This window comes from Struthio camelus, chromosome 28 (genome assembly GCF_040807025.1).
Source record: "Struthio camelus isolate bStrCam1 chromosome 28, bStrCam1.hap1, whole genome shotgun sequence".
In the NCBI taxonomy this organism is placed as follows: domain Eukaryota; kingdom Metazoa; phylum Chordata; class Aves; order Struthioniformes; family Struthionidae; genus Struthio; species Struthio camelus.
The window spans coordinates 687,585-698,540 of NC_090969.1; the positions used below are offsets into that span (position 1 = coordinate 687,585).

The 10,956-nt window shown below is 75.3% G+C and overlaps 2 protein-coding genes across 2 annotated transcripts; one reads left to right on the forward strand and one right to left on the reverse strand.

Moving 5' to 3' along the window:
• Positions 1–1,436: 1,436 nt before the first annotated feature.
• Positions 1,437–5,184, reverse strand: CDK2 (cyclin dependent kinase 2). The gene is made up of 7 exons (XM_068921332.1): positions 4,920–5,184; positions 4,708–4,785; positions 4,419–4,539; positions 4,179–4,349; positions 3,961–4,062; positions 2,961–3,164; positions 1,437–2,861 (listed from the first exon to the last, which is right to left on the reverse strand). The coding sequence occupies exons 1-7, from the start codon at positions 5,033–5,035 to the stop codon at positions 2,757–2,759; spliced, it is 897 nt and encodes a 298-aa protein (XP_068777433.1). The 5' UTR covers positions 5,036–5,184; the 3' UTR covers positions 1,437–2,756.
• A 1,855-nt stretch (positions 5,185–7,039) lies between these two features.
• Positions 7,040–10,947, forward strand: PMEL (premelanosome protein). The gene is made up of 11 exons (XM_068921331.1): positions 7,040–7,103; positions 7,679–7,816; positions 7,897–8,043; positions 8,120–8,260; positions 8,335–8,496; positions 8,572–9,282; positions 9,516–9,896; positions 9,979–10,066; positions 10,180–10,382; positions 10,488–10,575; positions 10,667–10,947. The coding sequence occupies exons 1-11, from the start codon at positions 7,040–7,042 to the stop codon at positions 10,824–10,826; spliced, it is 2,283 nt and encodes a 760-aa protein (XP_068777432.1). The 3' UTR covers positions 10,827–10,947.
• Positions 10,948–10,956: the final 9 nt, after the last annotated feature.

Consider the following 10,956-nt stretch of genomic DNA (forward strand, 5'->3'; position numbering starts at 1 on the left):
TCGCCGGGGCTCCGCCCCGGGGCGGGAGAGCCTATCGGAGGCTGGGGAAGGCCGGACGGGCATGGCCGCGCGGCCAATGGGAGTGAGGACGGGCTGGAGGGCGATCAGCCAATGATCACCGGGGACGTCAGGAAAGAGGCGGGGATTGGCTTTACTGATGGAGCTTGCGACCAACGGGAAACGCTCCCTCACTGGGGGCTTCATCAACAACAAATAAGGTGACCTAAGGGGGCGTAGACCTGCGGCCACAGCCACCAATCAGAACGCGGGGAGCTGCCCCATGGCCCAATCGCAAGGCAGCAGGCTCCCAGCCCAGCCAACCCGAGGCCAGAGCCGCGATGACTGACGCGGGCGAGCCCCGAGGGCCCAGAGCTGCCCAAGGCAGGCCCGCCCACCGCCTCCCTGCCGGCCAATCAGAGCCGGCGCCCACCATGATTGACAGCCCACGGAGGGGCGGAAGGGCAGGCCCGCCGAGCGCGGGGGCCGCTGGGAGCCGTGACCCTTGACCCCGCCCCACCGCAGCTCCCAATTACCTCACTTAATGAGGGCCCTCCCCGGGGGGGCGGGGGCTCGCCAGAGGCGGGGCTTATCCGGACCAATGGCAGCGCTCCAGAACAGAGGTGGGGCGTGGGCACCAATGGGCGGGGCCTGCGGCTGTGGGCGGGGCCAAGGCCTTGGTGGGGGGTGTCCCGTGGGGCAGCCCCACTGTGGGGCCGATGGGGGCGTGGGGTAGCGAGGCCCAGGGGCAGGTGTGGGGCAGGCCGTGGCACCAGGGGGGCACGTGGGGGGCCCTGGAGACCCCCAGCAATGTGTATGGGGGGGGCACATAGCCATGGGGCACACCTGGGGGGCCCTGGAGACCCCCAGGGGCACGTACAGGGGCCACGTAGACCCACAGCAACGCATGTGGGGCCCATGGCACATGGGGGGAGTCCTATAGACACATAGGGTCTGCAGAGCCCCAGGGGCAGGTAGTGGGGCCATATAGACCCACAGCAACATATAGAGGGGGACCATATAGCCACGCACATGCATAGGGGTCCTCTAGACCCACAGAGACACATGGGGGGGGCCATATAGGGGTACAAGTCGGGTGGCCACAGAGCCATGGGACCCTATAGGCGCGGAGGCACGTATAGAGCCCATGTATAAACGTAGGGGTGTATACGGGCGTCATTTAGCGACGAGGGTGCCTATGGGGGCCCTGCCCCGCCGGGAGGAAAGCCAGGCGCGTAGCACGGCTGGGGGGGGGAGCCACACACACAGGGTGCCTATGGCCACGTCTATAGGGGAAGGTGCAGGGCAAGGGTTTGTGCCGTGTGAATATATATGTGCACGTACAAGGGGTGAATGCAGGGGCTCACGGCGCGCGTAGGCCAACGGCAGCCCCTGGCGCCAGCCGCAGCCCCACCGCCGCCGCACAGCCACCACCCGGCAACGAACTAGGAATATTTAATGGTTTTTAAAGGAGTTACACAAATATTTTTAACATTTGGTAAGAAATCACAGCCGGGAAGTTACAAAAGTCAGCGACAAAAATACCCCGGCAGGGCGGGTTCGGAGACGGCTGTAAAGGGATTCTGTTACAAAACGCTCCAAGGTGCTTCTCTAAGAAACGCTCTACAAAAGAACTCTGCTACCACAGCCTCATAAATACCTATTCGCTCCAGTCCAAAAATACATCTGAATCTTCATGTTCCCAAATATTGCAGCAGGCAGCGAGCTGGTAGCGACCCCCGCCCAGGCCTCCACCTCCTCTGGCGGTTTCCAGCGTTCGGAGGGGGAAAGCGCGCCCGGCCGCGGGGCTCCCGGTGCTGCCCGAGGAGCCTTGAGAGCCGGGACAGCCCCGCTAAGACGAGGAGCGGCCGGCCTTCGAGACAGCGGCCGAGGAGGAGGAGGAAGCCAGGACACGCTGGGGACGAAGACGCTGCCTCCCTCGACCCCCTGCGCCCGGGGGACGAAGGCGAACGCGGGCAAAGGCCTCTCCCCTCGCGCCGAGGGAGCTGGGGCTGGTTTCCCTGCCCGGGACCTGGTCGCAGCCCTCCCCGCCAGGCCGGGGCTGGGAGCAGGGCAGTGGCAGGAGCTGCCCTGGCCCGGGCTGCCCGCACGGTCCCCATCGTCCCCAGGGCTGGGTGCGAGCAGCCCTGGACAGATCCGGCTGCTTCCAGGGAAATAAATACATCGGGGAGGGAGTTGGGTTGAACCCGCCTCGCCTCTGCGAGAGCCTGGCGCGATGCGCAGCCCCGAGCCGGGACGGGGTCCCCAAGGTCGCAGCTCCGCAGCCCGAAACGTCTCCCGGGGAAGGGCTGTAAGTGCCTGAAGTCCAGGGGAGGGGAGACGGGGGCCTCCGTGGGGCCAGAGCGGAGCAGGCCCGGCCCGGGCAGGATCGCGCCCGCCTGCAAGCGGCAGAGCTGCACGCCGGTGGCCCCACGCGGGGACCTGCTCCGCTCCCCGGGGGCTCGGACCCCGCTCGGGGCCGGAGGGCGGTTGCGGAGGGGAAAGAGGGTCCCTGAGCCCCGGGCTGGGGCCTCGGCGGCGCTGCCCCCGGGGCCGGAGGTGCTTCCCAGCATCTCGCCTCCGCGGCGGGGGGCCGGGGGGGCGTGCGCGCGGGCAGGGAAGGCGGCCCCCGCTCTCCGGGCGCTGCCTGGGCAGCGGGAGGCTGCCCGGTCCTGTCCCGAGGGCTCCGGCTCGGCGCCGGCAGAGCCCGGAGGGCTAAGTGCAAGCAGGAGGGGCGGCAGCCCTGGGGCCAGGCTGCGTCACAAGCGCAGGTGGGGGACAGCCCGGGTGACGTCGCGGAAGAAGGGGTGACCCAGCGCCGACTTGGCCGAGATCCGCTTGTTGGGGTCGTAGTGCAGCATTTGCTGGGGAGAAGAAGGGGGCGGTGAGGGGGCGGCCGGGGACGCGGGAGCCGCGGGACCCTGCTCCCCCCCCCCCCCCAACCCGCCGCGTCCCTCACTCACTGCCAGCAGCTTCCGCCCCTCCTCGTCCAGCGGCGGCACCACTTTGCTGAAGTCCTGCCGGGCCCACTTGGGGAAGCTGGGCTTGTAGTCGGGCATGGAGGTGACGCCCGGCCACATGGCCTCGTCCGGGGTGCCCAGCGTCCGGAAGATGCGGAAGAGCTGGTCGATCTCCGAGTCTCCGGGGAACAGGGCTCGCCTGGTGATCTGGGCGAGAGGGCAGAGCCGTGGAGAGCCGGGCTCCACTGGGGCTGCGGCCGGTGCCGTCGCCCCAGCACCCGCGCCGGGCCGGGCCGGGTTGACCCCAACGCGAGGCAGGGGCTGGCCGGGCCCGCGGGCGTTACGGAGCCGCCTGGCTTCCCCAAAGCGCCCAGTGACGGGGCGAGAGCCGGCGGGCGCCGCACTGGCAGGTCTCCGCCCCGGGACGCCTTGCCCTTTCCAACCAAAGCTCCCCCCACCAGCACGCGTTGGTGGGTGCCAGACAGGGCCAGGCTGCCCGACAGGGGCAAACCCTCGGCCAGAGATCAAACAGCCCCTCATGACGCGGCGCCGCGTGAGCTCCCGCGCCGGCCCCTCGTGACGCAGGCCCTGGCCCCGGGCAGGGTGCCGGCCCCGGGGACGTGTCCCTGCCCGGCCGCGTGATGCCCAGCCCGGGCGGCGGGGCTCACATGACGGCCCCGCTCGCCCCGGCCAGCGCGGCCCCTTCCTCCGGGGCCCGGGAGCCCACAAAGCCCCTTTTCTTCGCCGGTGTCCGTCAGCCGGCTCCCCGCGCCGCGGTGACGCCAAGGGCTGCCGGCCCCGGGCGTGCGGCCGCGCAGAACCGGCCCGGCGAGGCCGTGCCTCGTCCCCAGGGCGCCGGGCGCACCCGTGCCTCGTCCCCAGGGCGCCGGGCGCCTTTGGACGCGAGGGGACAGGGACCGGCGCCGCTGCGGAGCGTTGGGAGCCAGGCCGGGCCGCGCTCGGCGCCTCTCCCCGCGCAGGGGCGCCCCGGGGGGCCGCTCACCATCTCGGCAAAGATGCAGCCCAGGCTCCAGATGTCCACGGCCGTCGAGTAGTACTTGCAGCCCAGCAGGATTTCGGGGGCCCGGTACCAGAGGGTCACCACCTGCCGAAAGGGGCGAACGGGCGCTGGCTCCTCCGCCCTGCCGGGCCGGCCCAAGCCGTCGCTCCCGCCGCCGTGCGGGGAAGCCGGCAGGCCGGGCACGTGCTCGGGGCGCTCACCTCGTGCGTGTACGTCCGCACGGGCACCCCGAAGGCGCGGGCCAGGCCGAAGTCGGCCAGCTTGATGGCTCCCTCGGCGTTGATGAGCAGGTTCTGGGGCTTGAGGTCGCGGTGCAGGACGCGGTGGGAGTGGCAGAAGGCCAGGCCCTGCAGCAGCTGGAACAGGTAGCTCTGCGGGCGGAGGGCGGGCGGTGGGCGCGGGGCCGCCGGGAGCCAGCCCGCCGCCCGCCGCGGCCCTACCTTGATCAGGGGCAGGGCGATGCCGCTGATGGAGGACGAGTCCATGAACTTCTTCAGGTCCTGGTGCAGGAACTCGAAGACCAGGTAGAGCTTGTTCTCCGTGTGGATCACGTCGAGCAGCCTGGAAGCGAGCGGGGTGCAGGCCTGGGCCCGGCGCCGCGGCCAGGCAGCGGGGCGCTCCGCTCCCGCGGCCGGCCCCCGAACCGGCCGGCCGAAGAGGCGAGGGCCGGCTGCGAGCGCGGCCGGGGCGGCTCCGCCAGGCGCCCGGGCCCCCCGCCGCCCCGCTTACTTGACGATGTTGGGGTGGTTGAGCTCCTTGAGCAGGGAGATCTCGCGGATGGCCGTGCTGGGGACGCCCTCGGTCTCCCTGCGGGTGAAGCCACCGGGGCCGGGCTCAGCGGGCTGGGCCGCCGCCTCGGGCCCCTCGAGCCGCCGGGCCGGGCTGCCCGGGGGCGCCGCGGCCCCTCCCGCGCCCCGGCCCGCCGCGCGGGGCTGCCTCACGTGTCCAGGCGGATCTTCTTGAGCGCCACCACCTCGCCCGTGACCTTGTTCCGGGCCTTGTAGACGACGCCGTAGGTGCCCTCGCCGATCTTTTCCACCTTCTGGAAGTTCTCCATGGGGCGGCGGGTGGGGGCCGGGCCCGGCACCGGCGGGAGGCTGGTGCAGGGGGTCCTGGCGCTCACTCCCGGGGGGGATGCAGGGGTCCCGGGGGCTGGTGCCGAGAGGGTGCAGGGTGTCCTGGGGGCCGGTCCCGGGTGGGGGGGTGCAGGGGGTCCCGGGGAGGTTCCGGAGGGGGGTGCAGAGGGTCCTGGGGGCCAGTCCCAGGGGATGCGGGGGGGGGCCGGTCCCGGGGGGAGGTGGGGGGGCCAATCCCGGGGGGGAGCAGAGGGAGGGTACAGGGGGTCCCGGGGGCCAGTGCCGGGGGGGCAGGGTGTCCCGGTCCCGAGGGGGGCAGGGGGGGTGCAGGGGGTCACCGAGGCCGGTGCCGGGGGGGGGGCCGTCCGGGGCGTGCAGGGGGTCCCGGGGGCCGGTGCCGGGGGGGCCGGTGCCGGGGGGCCGGTCGGGGAGTCCCGGGGCCGGGGGGAGGGCGGGGGGGGTGCAGGGGGTCCCGGGGGCCGGGGGGCCGGTCGGGGGGGGCGGGGGGTCCCGGGGCCGGGGCCGGCGCGCGGGGCGGATGGAACGTTCGCGGCCGCCGCTTCCCCCCGCGCGCTACAATGTTGCCGCGGCCGCCGCCCGCCCGCCGCTTCCCGCCTTCCGCCGGCCCCGCCCCCCGCGCCGCCCCATTGGCCGGGGCTGCCGCCGACGCGCCGGGCGACGCGGGAGATCCCTTAAAGGGACAGGCCCGCCCCGAGGCCGCTGACGCGGGGACCTTTCCGGGGGGGGGGGGAGGCCGGGCCGAGCCCCCCCGGACCAGCTGCTTCCCGAGCCGACCCGGCTTGTCCTGGGGGGGGGTGTCCTCCTGGGACAGGGACATGCTGGGCTCTGGCCGGGGACCCCCACAGCCCGGGGACGCAGTTGGGGTGGGATCTGGCGAGGGACCCCCACAGCCCGGGGACCCCCACGGGCCGGGGACGCAGTTGGGGTGGGATCAGCCAAGGGACCCCCACAGCCCAGGGACCCCCACAGCCCGGGGTCCCCCACAGCCCGGGGATGCAGTCAGGGCGGGATCAGCCCGGGGTCCCCCACAGCCCGGGGATGCAGTCAGGGCGGGATCAGCCCAGGGACCCCCACAGCCCGGGGTCCCCCACGGCCCGGGGACGCAGTCAGGGCGGGATCAGCCCAGGGACCCCCACAGCCCGGGGACCCCCACAGCCCGGGGCCAGGGCCGTGCTCCTCTAACCGCGGTTCCCCCGTGGCCTGGGGACGGGGTCGTGCTGGGTGCTGGCGAAGGTCACCCATGGCCGGGGCTGGGGTCCCCGTCCCCAGGTGCGCCCAGCGCAGGGTCCCCGGCCGCGGCCGGGGCGATGCTGCCACCTCCCCTCCGGCCCGGCCAGCCACCTGGCAGGGGACGGAGCCGGCAGCGGTGTCACCGAGGAGGAGGGCCCGGCTCGAGCTGGGCGCCAGGGCGGCCGCGGCGGGCTCTGAGCGCGGAGCCCCGCTCTCGGGGGCAGCGGTGGCGTCGCCAGCGATTTGGGCGCAGGGGAAGGGGCTGGAAACCGCGGGAGGAGTCCGGCGCGCCCACGCGGGGCAGCGGCCTGCAGGGAGCGGAGAGCGGGCCAGGTGGCCGCCCCGGCCGGCCGCGCGGCGCTGCGTGACCGCAGCCGAGGCCCCGGGGTGCCGGGCTCCAGCCCGGTTCCCGGCGAGCCGAGCGGGCGCCCTGCCCCGGCCGGACACCTGCGCGGGTGCAAAGGGCCCGCGGAGGGGAGCAGCCGGGACCAGACCCGGCAGCAGACCCCCCGAGGGGGCTGCGGTGCGTGGAAGGAGCGTGTGACCGGCCGGCCGGGGGCGGGGGGGCCGCACGCGCGCCCCACGCGCACAAGGGCAGCTGGGCGCTGCGGGGGGGCCGGGCCCCGCGGGGTGGGACTATGCAAACGAGAGCCCCTTCTTATCCCCCCGGCGCCGGCGCCTTCGCCTCTCTGCCCTGGCAGTGCCCGAGCGCGGGAGGCGACGACGGCCGGAGCATGCGGGTGCAGGGGGCGATCGCGCTGCTGGGGGCCCTGCTGGCCCTGGCCGCAGCTCAGCGCCGTAAGTGGGGCCGGGGGAGCCGCGAGCGGGGCGGCCGCTCGCCCATGGGTGCGGGGTCCCGGTGGCACCCAGAGTCCCACACCGGGCGGCCGTGGCCAGGACGGTCCCGGGCGGCGATGGGGCCTGCCGGGCTCCCCAGGGTGGCCAGGGGGGCGGCGGGGAGTTAACAGGGCTGCTGGTGGGCCCCGGCCCCCTGCCCAAGGGAGGGGAGCAGGATTAGCCCCTGCTGATGCCCGGGCTGGGCACCGCGGGGGGGTGCGAGCGGGGCCGGGGCGCGTCGCGGGGACCCCGCGCTGCCCGCGACGGGCGGCATGGCCGGGGCGCCCCTGCGAGCCGGGGGACAGCGGGGGCACCCGCGGCGAGGGGGGGGCTCACCACCCCGCCGGGCCCGGAGCCGCCGCCGGCTCAGCTGAGAGTCACATGAAAGGGCTTGGGCAGCGCGCGGCGCCATGTGACGGGCTCGGCCCCCCGGCGCCGCGCGCGGCCTGGCCCCAGCCCATCACGCGGCGTCTGGCCGGCGCGAGGGCCGCGCGCCCGGGGCCGCCGGGGAGCCCCGTCACCCCTCTGTCCCCCAGGAGCCGGCGGCCGGAGCCCCGGCAGCAGCCGGCGGAGCCAGACGTGGAGCCAGGCGCCGGCGCCTTTCCGCAGCTGGGACGCGGGGCTCTACCCGCCCTGGCAGGATGGGGCCCCCTGGCAGAGGGACTGCTGGCGAGGTGGGGGCCGGGGCCGGGGCGGGGGGGGGTCGGGGCCGGCGGCGCCCGTCGCTGAGCCCCGGCCTCGCGCCCCTCCGCAGGCGGCAACGTCACCTTCGACATCAGCAGCGACGCGCCCACCATGGCGGGCGCCAAGGCCACCTTCTCCATCGCCCTCCGCTTCCCCGGCGGCCAGGCGGCGCTGCCCGACGGCCGCGTCGTCTGGAGCCGCGACGGCACCGTCAACGGTGAGCGCCGGCCGGTGCGGGCGCCCCGCTGCGCCCCCCGCCGCCGCCGCCGCGCTCACCCCGCGCCTCCCCGCAGGCACCCGCGTGGCCCGCGGCCAACCCGTCTTCCCGGAGCAGCTGCCCGAGGGCTCGGACGGCGTCTTCCCCGACGGGCAGCCCTTTCCCCGCAGCGCCCGGGGCGAGCGCGGGAGATTCGTCTACGTGTGGTGGACGTGGGGTGAGACCGCCGGCGCCGGTGCCGCCGGGCCCCCCGGAGCCCCCGGTGCCGGGGCTGACGCCGCTCCCCCGCAGGGCGGTACTGGCAGGTGGTGGACGGCCCGGCGTCGCGGCTGACGGTGGGCACGGCCGGCGTGCCCCTCGGCTCCTACACCATGGACGTGGTGGTCTACCACTACCGCGGCCGCCAGAAGTTCATCCCCCTCGGCCGCGCCAGCACCCGCTTCAGCGTCACGGGTAGGAGCCGGGGCGGCGGGCGGGGGGCACCGGGGGGGCGGCGGGCGCGCTGACGGCGCCGTGTCCCCCGCGCAGACCAGGTGCCCTTGGCCGTGGACGTGGCGCAGGTGCAGGGGGCGGCCGGCGGCGCCGGGCGCTTCGTGCGCAACCGCGCCGTGGCCTTCGCCGTGCGGCTGCACGACCCCAGCGGCTACCTGCGCGACGCCGACGTCTCCTACTCCTGGGACTTCGGGGACGGGAGCGGCACCCTCATCTCCCGCAGCGCCACCGTCACCCACACCTACCTGGAGGCCGGCTCCTTCGCCCCGCGCCTGGTGCTGCAGGCCGCCATCCCGCTGAGCCCCTGCGGCAGCTCCGCGCCGCCCCTCGTGGACCCCACCACGGGGCCGCCGCCGCCCTCGGCGCGGCCCACCGCCACCAGCGCCGGCCCCGCGCCCAGCACCGCCGCGGCGCCCAGCACCGGTAAGCGGGCGAAGGGGCGTCCCCGGTCCCCGGGCGCCCCACGGGCACCCCGCGACCCCTCCGCTCTCGCTCTGCCGCCAGCAGCCACCGCCTCGGCGCAGCCCTCGGACCCCTCCGGCACGCGGCTCAGCCTGCTGGCGCTCAGCACCCCGGCGGCCACGTCCCTGCCCGGTGAAGGAGCCGGCGCGGAGCCCGCTGCCGTCTCCGCCGCGGCGTCTGCGGACCCCCTGCTGCCCGCCTCGGCCTCCCCGGCCGGGGACGCGGCGGACACCTCGTCCCCCACGGCAGGACCCGCTGCCAGCGCGGCGGCAGCCCTGGCTGCAGGTGGGTGCCCTGCTCCGACGCCGGAGGGAGGGAGCCGCGGTGGGACCCCGCCGCCCCGTCCCGCTGCGGGCTGCGTCCAGGCCCGGGTCCCGCAGCTTTGCCGGGCAGGGACCGCGGGGGGAGACCGGCCCCTTCGGGGCAGCATGTGACTGGCCACGTCCTCGGGGTCGCCGAGGGTTTGGCTCCGTCCCTCCCTGCCTTTCTCCAGCCTCTTCTCTCTGGTTCCCCTGCAGATGCTGCGACAGCTGGAGCCACAGCTGGAGCCACTGTTGCATCCCTAATGGATGCCACAGCTGGAGCCACAGCTGGAGCCACAGTTGCACCCCCAGTGGGTGCCACAGCTGGAGCCACAGCTGGAGCCACTGTTGCACCCCCAGTGGGTGCCACAGCTGGAGCCACAGCTGGAGCCAGCGTTGCACCTCCAGCGGGTACCACAGCTGGCGCCACAGCTGTACCCACAGCAGGAGCCACAGCTGGACTCGCAGCCTCCACCTCTGCCCCCGAAAGCGCCGCGGAGCCGCTGGCGCTGGTGAAGCGGCAGGCGCCAGGCGCCGAGCCGACCAGCTGCGTCCTGTACCGCTACGGCACCTTCTCCACCCAGCTCGACATCGTGGGTGAGCGCCGGGCCAGGGGGGCTGGGGGGGGACCAGGGGGGACCGGGCGCTGGCGCCGCTCTGACCCCGCGGCCCCTTGCAGAGGGGATCGAGAACGTCGCCGTCGTCGCGTCCGTGCTGCCGGAGGGCAGCGAGAACAGCGTGGAGCTCACGGTGACGTGCGAGGGGAGGTGAGGGCCGCGCGGGGACCGCCAGCTGGGGCGGGGGACAGCGAGGGGACCGTGCCCCGGGCTGGGGGGGGAGGGCCGGGACCCCCGGGCCCGCGCTGACGCCCGCCCGGCAGCCTGCCCGAGGAGGTCTGCACCGTCGTCTTGGACGCCGAGTGCCAGACGGCGCAGCAGCGGACGTGCAGCGCCGTGGAGCCGGCCCCCGGCTGCCAGCTCGTCCTGCGCCAGGACTTCAACCAGTCCGGCCTCTACTGCCTCAACGTGTCCCTGGCCAACGGCAACAGCCTGGCCGTGGCCAGCACCCGCGTCGCCGTCGGAGGTGGGAGCAGGGCCGGGGGGGCGAGGGTCCCCGTGCCCCCTCGGGGGCGGCGGGGCCGGGACCCCCCGCGGCGCTGAGCCGCCTCTGCCCCTCCGCGTCCCGCAGGTGCTGCTCCGGCTGCCGGCAGGACCACGCTGGTGCTGGGGCTGGGGCTCATCGCCGCCGCCCTGGCCACCGCCGCCTACACGTACAGGTGAGCCCGCGGCGCCCCGCGCGCAGGGGCCGGCGCCGCTCGGGGCCGGCGCCGGCCGCCCTGACCCGCTCGCCGTCTCTCTGCCCCGCAGACGCGTGAAGTACGGCCCGCTGCAGGTGCCGGCCGCCCCGGCCCCCCGGCCCCGGGGCTGGCTGCCCCCCGGCTCTGCCCTGCGCCTGCTGCTGCGCCAGGCCTTCGGCAGGGCGCCCAGCGGCGAGAGCAGCCCCCTGCTCCGCGCCAACGCCGTGTAGGGCCCGCGGCGCCCGCCCGCCGCCGCGTCCCCGGGAGCCGAGCACGCCCTGGCCTCGCTGCCGCCCTCATTAAAGGCTCAGCTCACCCGGTGCCTCCGTGTGGTTGTGTGTGCGTAGGGGCGGTGCTCGG